The following is a 12294-nucleotide window of genomic DNA, read 5'->3' on the forward strand; positions in this document are numbered from 1 at the left end:
CTTGTGACCAGGGTTATTATTTTTCATTTAGTCCCTAACTCACCCCACAGCTTCTTTCTGAGAACTCAAATGTTGACTTCACTTTCATCCAGTAGCACTCTATACTCATTATTATTATTATCGTCAGAAAGTCGAGCTAAGGTAAGGAGCAGCCAACCAGGAGAGAGAACAGGCCTTGGGCATTTGCATGACTCTTTATTATCGGTAACTGTCAAAGGAAACAGCACACAGCCTACAGGCAACATGTGCACACACACACACACACACACACACACACACACACACACACACACACACACACACACACACACACACACACACACAGCCTCTGGGAAGCACTCTTCACCATTTACAGATAGCAGCAAACAGTTAGGCAGGCAGCACAAATGCAATCATGTCACCCATGCTGTACAGATACAAGCAGTGGTCTTAATGATACTGTTACAGTACGGCCCTGCAGAGCTGAGGGTCACAGCCGGGGCAGCAGGAGGCTTGACATAAGAGGAGGCCAGCTTTGGGGTTTCCTGGTGGTCAGGTCAATCGTATTTATACTGCCCAAAATGTTTTATTAGAGGGACTTTTTATACATACAACACCCCTGTAAACCTTGATTTAAACAGACAAAAGCTTACATTGGGGGGAAAAGGAAGAAACCAAAGGTAATCATATATAATATATAATCAGAATGACAATATCAATTGAAGAGTAGCCTAAGTACGTAACATGAATTGCTTGAAACATATTTTTCCATCGTTCCTCTTTTCCAAACACAAAAGTAATGTCTTTTATTTGTTGTTTGAGCAGACAGGTGGAAAATGAATATAGGTAAAATGTTTCTGGTTCAGGCCCACATCACATGAGCTACAGGCCTATTTCAAAGATGACAAAGATCACAACATAGCAATCACCTGTAACATGCTTCTTCAAACCTTCCTCTGAATGGGAACATCCAACCCTCCCAAAAACATGTCTGATTTGCTTACTAATACAGCTCCTGGAGCCGGTAGGAAGGGTGTAGCAGCAGCAGCAGCACCAGTTGGGATAGTCGGTTTGAATTGGGGCAAGGCAACCAGGATACTGAGGAGTGTGAGCTTCCCCTTCCTCTGGCTTTAAACAAATATTGACTAGAGCTTAAAGTAGAGGCAAATAGACTTTGAGGTAAAGAACGACATGTTGCTTTCCAATAATGTCTCTTCTTGTAAGGCGATTATCAGATGGGTTTTGTGTGTGATGGGGACGATGTTTTAGAAGTAGAGAATAAAGTAAGAGAGCTAAATGCCACAGAAGCAGCAATCCAAATGATTGTTTTACTTGTAGGACATAATGTGTTTGATTTTCATGTTCTTCTTGGCTCATATGTGCAAAGATTCAAAACCTTTCCATCTTAAAGCGCTTGTGTTTCAACCCAGTCTTTCATGGTAGCTTTTATGGTTCATGTAAACTGATAAAGTGGATCATTTAATACAAATCAGGCAATGGTTACATCGGTTAGGGGTTGAGTGTTTTTGTATGTTACTCTGGGTGTCATTGTTATATTTCTATTACGTGAACGAGACGCAGCTTCAGCGCTGCTTTTGAATAAATACATCAATCACTTAGTCATCAGTAAGGAGGAATGGTATAGCTGCAACACCGACTTCATCAGTTTATTGTCTGAAATCCAAAACACTTTGCTTCGCCATCCTGGAAGAAAAGGAAAACAACAGCGTTGCATTTAAATCACGCGAAGATATATTCTTAAACATGAGGAGCAATAGATCAAATGAACGCTAAGTGTGATGGCTGAACGCTGCATCGTGGCCTCCAAATGACAGATGGTCCATATCAGATGTCTGGTGTGTGTGTGTGTGTGTGTGTGTGTGTGTGGTTAATGTTTAGTTAATGATTAACATAGCCTCCCATTAAGCCCATCTCTCTGCTCCCTGGTGCTCGCCTGCAGCCTCCGTCCGTGACGTAGGAGACGGACAGTAATGAATAGGCCCCCAGTGGAACATTCACGCAGTCAACATGAATGTGCCAATGAGAAAATGATTATAAAAAAAAGGGGGGGAAAAATGCGGAGATTATCGTCCCCAGCGTTGTAAATGTCAACCTTTTCATTGTGTATACGATCTGATCCGGGGGCAGTTCAAACAGGCCCAGACAGGCGGGGACAACCACCGGCTGCAAAGCAAACAGTGAATAACCATCACTTGGGCACTCTCCCTAATGGCAGTTACAGCTTTATCGGTAATGATAACGATCTTACTGTTAAGAAAACTGCAAAACAAAACAAAAAAACATATGCTCTCATTTGCAGTATCATTACTGACCTGACCGGTTAAAAGGGAGCCGATTTTACATGAGCATATGGAACGATGTGAGACTGGGATTCATCATCTTGATTTGACTTTTTCAGTAAAAAAACACAAGAAAGTACATGTTGGATTGACACTTGAAGTTTTTGTGTTTGTATCTATGATCTACCTGAATCACTCAAATTCACCTGCTTGAACTCTCTCTGTGCTCTCCTTGTCAAAATGTCTTTAAATGACAGGATTTTTTCCCCCTTTCACCTTCGGATACATGATTGTGACTCCAGCAGTCAGGGAACATGTTGTCCGAGGCTGACATGGCTTCTTTCAGAGCGCTGCCTGTTGCCAGCTGTATGCAAATAAGGCAATCTAGTCAGTGACACGTGCTACACCTGGTGCTTCACTGACTGCAACTGTTATCAAGTCATCTTAGGATGAACAATAGTCCTGACTTCAGGGCTCGTGTACTTTCTTGTTTTCTCAGAAATGTCTTCTACATTTTTTCACCACTAAGAAATGTGGCTCACTGCATCGTGGCAGCGATGTCTGGCCTTACCCATCTGGTGCCCGTGAACATCCTTAAAACAAACTTTAAAACAACCCCACCAAGAACCAACAGTCCATTAATTGGCTTGACAGTGTTAACAACAGTGATGCTCCCCTCCACGATTAAAAAAAACAACAAACGTTGTGTCTTTTTTTCCCAGTTGCCAACCCGTACCTGCGTAACGCGAGCCGAACGAACAAAACTTAATCTTCAGGTATTGTACGTGTGGCTCAACGTGAAGCAAATACAGACGGGGAAAAAAGTCAGAAAGAGGGATCAGAGAGCGGCGACGGTCCGGGGAGGAAGGTTGGACAGCTGGCGTCTCCGTCGGCGGCGTGACCTTTGGAGGAAGATTTGGAAGAAGTTAGAACAAGGAATGGTGCACTCTTGTAAGAACGGACGCTCTGAAGGTCATGACAAAGGAATGAAAAGCCTTACAGCCTACCTGTAGAAGAAGCAACGCCATGAAGGCCAACATGCACCGGTCAGGTTTGGCTCACCTTTTACATGCACTGTGTGTTGTCTGTGACAGGTATACACCTTTTATACCTCTACATGCTCTCCCTCTCTCTCTCTCCCTCTCTCTCTCTCCACCCCTCATGGATGAAAACCACACAGAGGATCCTCAGGGCGTGACACCTGTCGCATAGTGCGTGTTGATCTGATCCAATATTGACATAAAGGGGGAGGGGTGCACGCACACGCACACACACACACACACACACACACACACAAAATGCATTATTCTGACCACCCCCTTTCCTCCTCCTCCCTCCCTCCCTCCCTCCCTTCCTCCCTCCTCCTCCTCTGTGCCAGGCAACGTGCCTGACCTTTGTGACTGCGTTCATCTGTAAAAAAAAAAAAAAAAAAGGTGCATTGTAAGGTCGCTACCTGCCGACTCAATTTGTTCAGCGTCTGTCCGGGCATCATTTCCATATCATATGCCTTGCAAATGACTTTCTGCTGATGGGCGGCTCATCCTGCCTGACAACTTTGGGGGGAAAAAACTCACTGTGGCATCTTCCAGAACAGTATTTGCTATGTGGAAACCTTCATGTAGCAAAACACATACAAACTATCCCAAACAGGAAATCAGGGGATCAGGACCTGACCTGTGACAGTTTTTGGAGCTGGTCTTGGTCCAATGACATTAGACTGTGTGTCATTTCTTTCATTGCTGAAAGTCATGAAATTTGGATATTTATAAGTCATTAAATACTTCAGAAGCTTAATTATTAATCTTAATAATTAATAATACAGAAAACTATTGGTAATTGAAAAGCATTATAATTGGCCAACTGACAACAGAACCTTTCCCACAAAAGAGATAGCGAGCCAATCAGGAGTCTTGTTACTGCTCTGGGGGTTGGAACTCTTAACACAAACTTACTGTATGTCTTTAAATTAAAGGGACAGTCCACCAGTTTGACAAAAACAACTCACTTACTAACTCTTTCAAAGTAATTAGTTCACAGTTATCGTAGTTATCGTAATGTGTAAAACAGTTATATAGTTTCTTGTGTTGCCCTGGAGAGGCTTATACCCTGACGTTGTCATCGAGGTTATCTTAATTTAGGCTAAAGGCATTATGGGAATTGAGATTCTACTTTTGACTAACACTAAGGACTAAACATTTGGATATCTCAGTCCCTGCTGCTTCAATTTTGACTATTCTTATTTTCATTTCTCTTTTTTGTGGGCACAATGCAGAGATATTCAGGGAGAGTTTAATAACATTTAAAAAATGTGAGACAGAATAGGAAACTAATACATTTCAAGTTTTAAAGGAAGTGTAATTACATAGAATTACACATTTGCAATATTTCAACACACATACGGTTATATTCATTGTACCTGCTAGCAGTGATCACAACAAAACAAGAGACTCATCATTCTGTATTTGTGTATTTATTTGATCAGAATTGTTTCAAACTGGAATTCCGTTCCAGCTCAATCAAATCGAGTATTTTCATTCATAATTTACAGCTCAGTATACTTATCTTTCCATTATTTTGCATTAGCATTATATGGATTTTTTGTATCAATCAACAAACCAAATTCGGAGCATTAATATAACGGCAAGCAGCTATTGTATCTCAAATGATGGAGTACCGTCTCCCCGAGGCAGAGAAGGAAGTTGCTCTGCCTGTGTGTTGTAATCAGATTTGACATGGAAATCCCTGATGTGTGCTACACTTGCTAGCTAACCACTGGCTCTCCTCACTGTGCTCATACGGCAGTTAACGCTCATAACACCACCCTCTGTTAGCTGCTAGCCGCTTCCTCGGCTGTGACCATGTTGGGAGCCATTTGGAAAAATCCCTCAATCACAGATATGCTCTGAATTGGAATGAAACAACTTCAAGGTAATATAAAGATAAAATTACCAAGTAAAATGAGTGTAAAAAGAAGACAAAATTATTCAATGGCATGCAAACATTTGCAGTGAATACATTTCATGGTACCTTCATTTTTGGGACATAATTCAAAGCCTTTGTCACCTGTATACGGGTGAGTTTTAGTTTATTATGTGATCACATTCTCATTTAGAAATACATATAAACCTAGCTGAATCAAACAGCAGTGGAGATGATCCGGTGTGATCTAGAATTTACAGTATGCACACATAAATAACAGTATACTATTATAGTAAGAGCACATATGTTCAATACCAAACAAACTTTGAAAGTAGATTTATTGAAATATTCTCACTTAACAAAAAGAGACACATTGCATTTCTTCTTGTAGTCATAATAGGAACACAAAGGGAGGTTTCTGTTTGATACGTATTCTTTTTATTCATCGATGTATGAGAATGCAGCACGATTTAACTGCATGTACGCCTAGAAGTAACAGCACAACTGTCATGGCCCCAGGACACATCATTTAAAAAAAATATGCTTACTTTAAAAAGGGAGGCGTCACAAACTGAAGGTAATGTTCATAAGCATGTAACATAACTGAATTTACATCTTGAGGGAAATGATTGCCAGACTTCAGCATTTATTATTAGCAGACACATTTTGATTTAAGACCGTTGTGATGACTAATCTGGCTGCACTAAGCATTCCTTCATCCTGTAATTAAAACAATATGGCTACACACTCATTCAATGTAATAATCTAACAACTGCCAAAAACAAGGATGAAAAATATCAAGCAGGCCGAACACTGTTCAAATGTGTTTGTCATGTTCTTTTTAGGGCCCTGCAATCAATGGGGCGTGTCCAAAGCAGTCATTTAGGAGTTGACATTCATTACGTGTTTCCTAAAAAAGGACCATGGTCCAAACTTATTTGAAACCCACCCTGGATTGTGACTGTCCAAGTTGTTCCATTTGCTATGAAACGAAGTAACAGAAGTTTAGAATCAACTTAATAAGAGTTCAACGTTCATGACTGTGTTACTAGCAGAGATCTGCTGCTACAAGACGGTCGTATGTAAGTCTGTGAGACTGTGAAAAGCAATGCTTGTAATCCAGAACGTGTGTACTGGGAAATTCTCAGAACAACAACCGTAAAAGTACACAACCATGTAAAAAAGTATTAGCCACACCCCCTCTTATTTGTACTATAAATAGCTGTCTAGTAATTCAGCAATTATATGAACTCGCATGCAGGAATGTTGCCCTTGTGGCAAAAGGAGTCTTCATAATCAGGGCAATTCGTACTCGTGCATTTAGCGATCCCATATCTTGTAATTAAAAACAATCTGAGGGGTTACACACAGATCATCCAAGCTAATAAACAACTGTGGCTGTTGAAAAAAAAAATCAAGTATGGCGACCACCCTAAACGAGGCAAAACAAAGCCATAAAAATCTGTGTGTAGCTGACCTGTGAAATTCATTGTCTGAATACTGAACTTAATACTGAAGCTGGATTCCAACGTCAATGACTCGGTTACAGAGATTTGTTATGAGACTGTATTGCAGCCATAAGTATGGCTGTGACAGAACCATTAAAAAGTATAAGTATTATCCTTCCTTGTTTGTAGTACAATTTCAGTAATTATGTGAAGGCACACACACAGCGATGGTGGCCGTGTGGCAGAGAAAGGCTTTGGAGTGGGAGCAGCAGTCTTTGTCAAGGGAAGAACAGCTCATAATACTGCTTTAACAAACAAAGCCTCGAGGGACTGTGGGAGTTTAGCAGCCAGCTCATTGTCATTGTCCTTATCAGAGTAGTAATTAGATTTGTAATTAGATGTTAACAATGCAGGTGGCACTCCTGACCTCCTACTGGCCACTCTGGCCCAGTCTCTTTGTGTAAGCCTCCCAGCCCGACTTTCTGTACAACTCAGCAGCTTTCAGCCTATCAGGGGCCTCCAGGATACCCCGACCGACGATGATGACATCAGAGCCTTTGTTGTAGAGAACCTCCTCTGGGGTGGTGTACTGCTGGCCCAACCCATCACCTACAAGACAGGGACAGAGAGGGATGGGTGAGGAGGGGAGGCAGAGAAGGGGAGGTTGTAGAGGAGCATGAGGAGGACTAGTCATAGGCCCAGAATAATTTCTTGTACTAAAGCTCCTCCTTGTGTTTAAGAGGAGCCACAACACCTCGAGCAGAGTGCAACGCCATCAAGCTTTTTTCACCTTTTTCCTGTCTATGTTCAAGGCAATACGAGAGAGAAAAATCTAACTCAAGGAATTAAAGGTATATTGTGGGAACAGTGGATAGAAGTGTTGAGTTTAAATAAAGTGTGTTTTATATTGTAACCTTATGAGGGGAAATATAATGATAATGACAATAGTTGCATTAACATTCAATATTTTATCATTTAATGACTATTCGAAAAAATCGTGACACATTCCTCAAGCATTTCTAGGAAATCAAATCAACCAAATACAAAGAAATGTCAAAAGGTCTCAAAGTCTAACTTTTATCATAAAGATGCTCAGCTCCGCTCGCTCGCACTCACATACTCTGATCCAGAGGCCGAAATATGTGCAGAAGCGACTTGTCAGTAAAGTTTCAGTCATGTTCTCTGTGTTGTTCTCTTGTGACGATTGTGAGACGGTGCTGCTTGAAAACAACATCAAGCCATACTTGTGTCTGCCATGTTGTTGCTGCATGCGGGACTTGTGTATAAGTGAGCGGGTAGGGGAGGGGTTATGTTTTCACAGAGAGGAAGAGAGGCGGAGCGAGACGGAGTTGTGTGAAGAACACGGGGAGATGAGAAATAGGGGAACTAGCGGCTCCATGAAAGAAACTTATAACGTTATTTTAATGCTACATAAATCACGATATTGTCTTATCCTATATCGTGTTTGAAAATATATCGGTATATTTTAAAAACTCGATATCGCCCAGCCCTAATCTGTAATGTTATAAAAATATACTGTGTCTCAAGCATTAACTACTAGCTCCACTGTCTTCCATTAGAATTCCCTTCCAAATATTTTAAGAGATTTAATAGCATATTTAAGGAATTCCTCTGAAATGAATACGTGGAAATCGCAGCAGCAAAAAGTCCCAGCAAAAAAAAAAAAAGGCAAACTTACCTCCAACCTGCAACTGCACTCCTGGGGTCAGGTGGATGAACTCTGGCCTATCAGTGACCTTAGAACCACAGATATACCCGATCACAAAGTCTGACTGCTCCTCCGCCATCGTCAGCTGCAGAAAGAACAGGCGACAGAGATAAAGTAAACTGGAAGCCATGGACTGTGGACTTTAAAACTGGATCAGTCTGAAAACGCTTACCGCAGCCTTTGTGTATTCACCAGTAGCCAGTGACCCGTGGCTGCTCATCTGTGCTATGAGCAAACAGCCCCGGCCCAGAGGCTTTCCTACAGCGCTCAGTCCCTTCACAACGCCAGGCCCCGGCACCGCATGGGCATTCACTATGTGGGACCAGGACGCGATCTGGAACAGACCACCTGGGAAACCGACGAAGATGCTCAAAGCATTCGCAAAAAATAAGTATTTCACACGTCAACCCAAGTCTGTCGTATTCCTCTCACCTTCATACTGATGCTTGACTGTGTTCCCAATGTCTGCGAACTTGCGATCTTCGAAGATGAGGAAGTTGTGTTTCTCAGCCAACGCCTGCAGTTTCTGGCTGAATGCCATTGTATAGTCCTGTCAGCAGAAATAGGAAGAGCTTTGAGTTTTATGTGCTGACTCGGCCAAGCGTTTTTTAATTATATTATATTATATATTACAATATTATCCTGATAATCATCAAAATATGCTCAAACCCCCCAAAAAACAAATAAATGTGTTGTGAATCCTATATCATCCCATCACTAATCCTGACAATGTTCTTCTTGTGAAATATGGACTGGTTTCACTCGGACCTTTAAGATGTCTACATGGGTCTTGAGAATGCAGATGGTGGGACCAAGAGAGTCCGCCAGCCGAAGCAGCTCCTCGCTGCTCGTCACATCGGCGGACACACACAGGTTGGACTTCTTCTCCTCCATGGTCTTCAGCAGCTTCGACGCCAGAGGGTGAATGTCTGCAGACAAAAAGGGAGGGAGAGACTGGTTGGAGAGCTGGAGCGTGACCTTTCAAAGAAATATCATCAGCTATATTCTCATTAGCGTGCTGGTGCTGGCCGATTTGGAAGACGACATACTTGGTAGTTTGGCTCTGTCTGCGTAGCTCAGCGCCACGCTCCGCTCCACACATGGCTTCTTGGTGGCAGTGACCCCGTTGCCATTCTCCTTCTTGGGGCTGAACGTGTTATTGTCCAGGATGAACTGGTGGACACTCTGGGCGGTTTGGGCGTCGATGCGTCCGGCTGCCTGCAGCACGCTGAGCAGCTTGAACATGGAGATGATGGGATGGAGCTTGATTCCCTGAGACGCCAACATCTCCACGCCGCCTTGCTCTCTGTCCATAAGCACTATGGCGTCTGTCACCTAGAACAAATAACAGATAGTTGCTCCTCTTGGTAACATGGCCACATTACTTGATGGACTTCTATAATCAAGTCTACGGTCATCTATTTTTGATAGAGCACCTTCAGTCCGCCTTTGTAGAGCACTTCAGCAGTCTCCAGGATGCTGCTGCCGCTGGTCACCGTGTCCTCAATGATCAGACACGTATCCCCCTCGCGAAACGAGCCTTCCACCAAACGTTTGGTTCCTGGAAGGGTTACATAGGCATTCTTCTCAGTATCTCTTTAAAGAGGAAACATGAGTTGTTGTGCAACTTCCAGTCTGGGTTATTCCCTTTGCAAAGTCTTCTTTCAGTGAAATGAAACACATCAAACTGACATCACACAGAACAGTGTGGAAGATCCATAAGGGATCAAAGTTTCATAATGGGTGAAAATCATAATAAGGATTGTAAACAATTCAGTTTACGTTCATTCGTATCACTATCCAGGGAAAGTGCTGCAAAACTGGACAATTCATCCATCATTTCCAGCCACACACATTTACTACCAAACCCAAGGACAGCACTCCTGGAAGTCTGATTCATAAATCTTGCCCACCATAGTCCTTGGCCTCCTTTCTCCTGATAAGCATGGGCAGTTCATGTCTGGAGCAGATGATTGTGGCCAAAGGCAGCGCGGTGTATGGGACCCCGCACACCGAGTCAAACTTCAGGTCCTCTTCTTGCACTCGCTGGTAGAGAAGAGTTGACACCTGCAAACAAAAAAAGCACAATAAAAAGGGGGCAGGAGGGTTATAGGTGAGGGCTACACACAACCAAGGCACATGGAATTCCTCAACATTAAATGGACCTTTTTGTTTTATGTTTTTTTTCTTCATTTCCTGTGCCTGATTATGCAGATAAAACTCTACTTAACAGGTTAATAAGTAGGTGTAACCCTTTTTTTCTTGAAACCTTGGTAGAACCTTTTAATGCTTACCATGTTCACTTAAAATGATCAAATAACAGCAAGTTATAAATTACCTTGTCATAAGTGACATCTTGTGCATATATTTTTTAAAGACGATCATGTTGGAGAGGCATTGTGGAGGCTACTGTTTTATATCAGAGTAGATTATAATGATTGATTGATTTCTGGATCAAAAGGGATAACATGCAAAAGTATAACACTTATTTCCTGCATGGTCCTTGGCGTTACACATAAAAACAACTAGACAAGGCAGACAACACCGAACACGGCAGCCCATGCGTACAGGCGGCCGAATCCTGCAGACAGGCTGCATCTGCGTGAAGGTGTCGTCCCCCTATGAGGAGGTCCATCAGGACTGTGATTGCAGGACCGGTAAACAGCCGCGTGCGCACCAACGCGACACCCCTTCAAAACGCGGAGGCTTTCATTTCACCGCGACGACAAGAACATATCCTTTGAATGGCGGTAGTGACGTTTCACGGTCGGTTTTTCATGATTTACCAGTTCGTCTCGCTGCTTAGCCGACTCAACACGTGTTTACCTGGTTCATGAGCGCTGGGTAGGACACGAGAACCCTCAGGTCGATGTAAATGGGCGTCAGCATGCCGCTCTTCAGCTTGTACTCTCCGAACTTCACGGCGTCCACGTCGTGGAGCTTCAGGATTAAACTCTCAATGGAAACGTTTTCCATCTTGTCCGTCCTGTTTTGCCAAAAGTCTTCAAACTAGTTTTCCTCCCGAACTTGTAGTCCACTCTCTCTCTCAGCTCCGTCTCCCCACCCAGCCAAAACACTTCCCCTCTGATTTTTTTCAGAATAAAAGTGTCCCTTCGCCTTTTCCTACGTTGAGGCTATTTCGACATACTGTATATTTTGTCCATTTACAATCAAAGTCCAGTACAACGTCGGTCTAAACGTTCAGTGACATTATCTAGGGAAAAAACTGCAACAGAAGAAACACTCGGCTCGTCTCGACTTTATAGCGCAACAGTAACTTTTTTTCAAGAAAGACTCAATTTTATTCTGAAGGAAATACATCTTACCCGGAAATCGGAAAGAACCAACCAGAGCGCGCGTTCAGATTATTTTGCTTTTCAGAATAAAAGCTGACCATCCGCATATCCAGGGCTTCTCGACCCGAAAACTGGTTCAAATCTATTTCAAATCAATATATTTATTGATATAAATCGTATGCATGTATGTATGTTTATTACCTGTTATAGATTATATTTATTCTCTCTACTCTTACAAACCGCAGCCTGTTGTTTCCTGTACAACAGGCTGTTTTGCATATCATCTTCGCTTATAAATAACCTGGTAAATACCAATTATCTCCAGAAAAAAAAACAAAAAAAAAACACACAAATTTGGCTTGGATTTTTTTCAGTTTATTAAAAAGATTCAGTCGACAGTAGTTCAGATTTTGGCACCAACAATATAAAAACAAATTAATCAATCAAAAAATAAAGTGTACACCCCCCAAAAAAGCATCGAACAAAATGCCTGAATAAAAGGGATAAATAAAAGAAGTGAATTAAAAAATAAACAAAAAATACAAACATTTATGTAACTAAAATGCATTTCACTTGGAAATAATGAATCATTTTCCAATAGGCCATTTGAAATAAGTTTAAAT

The 12294-nt window shown here is 42.1% G+C and overlaps 1 protein-coding gene across 2 annotated transcripts; it reads right to left on the reverse strand.

Annotated features, from left to right (window-relative positions):
* Positions 1–5610: 5610 nt before the first annotated feature.
* On the reverse strand, positions 5611–11420 carry umps (uridine monophosphate synthetase). 2 transcript variants are annotated; one of them, XR_014598109.1, is made up of 10 exons: positions 11202–11420; positions 10289–10442; positions 9812–9936; positions 9425–9710; positions 9144–9304; positions 8808–8925; positions 8548–8723; positions 8346–8460; positions 6093–7255; positions 5612–6035 (listed from the first exon to the last, which is right to left on the reverse strand). XR_014598109.1 is itself a non-coding variant. In XM_084023633.1 (9 exons), the coding sequence occupies exons 1-9, from the start codon at positions 11349–11351 to the stop codon at positions 7077–7079; spliced, it is 1464 nt and encodes a 487-aa protein (XP_083879759.1). In that variant the 5' UTR covers positions 11352–11420; the 3' UTR covers positions 5611–7076. The 2 variants fall into 2 exon arrangements, 1 of the variants encoding a protein (XP_083879759.1); XM_084023633.1 differs by having other exon boundaries at positions 5611–7255.
* Positions 11421–12294: the final 874 nt, after the last annotated feature.

The sequence above is a fragment of the Eutrigla gurnardus genome (genome assembly GCF_963514095.1).
Source record: "Eutrigla gurnardus genome assembly, chromosome: 12".
NCBI classification, from domain to species: domain Eukaryota; kingdom Metazoa; phylum Chordata; class Actinopteri; order Perciformes; family Triglidae; genus Eutrigla; species Eutrigla gurnardus.

What these genes read in the sequence shown, in the direction of transcription:
- umps (XM_084023633.1), bottom strand. Translation starts at nt 11,351, where the DNA reads ATGGAAAACGTTTCCATTGAGAGTTTAATCCTGAAGCTCCACGACGTG. An exon ending in GTGAATACACAAAGGCTGCG is followed by an intron (nt 8,461 to 8,547) that starts GTAAGCGTTTTC and finishes TTCTTTCTGCAG; the next exon opens with CTGACGATGGCGGAGGAGCA. An exon ending in AGTGCAGTTGCAGGTTGGAG is followed by an intron (nt 7,256 to 8,345) that starts GTAAGTTTGCCT and finishes CCTGTCTTGTAG; the next exon opens with GTGATGGGTTGGGCCAGCAG.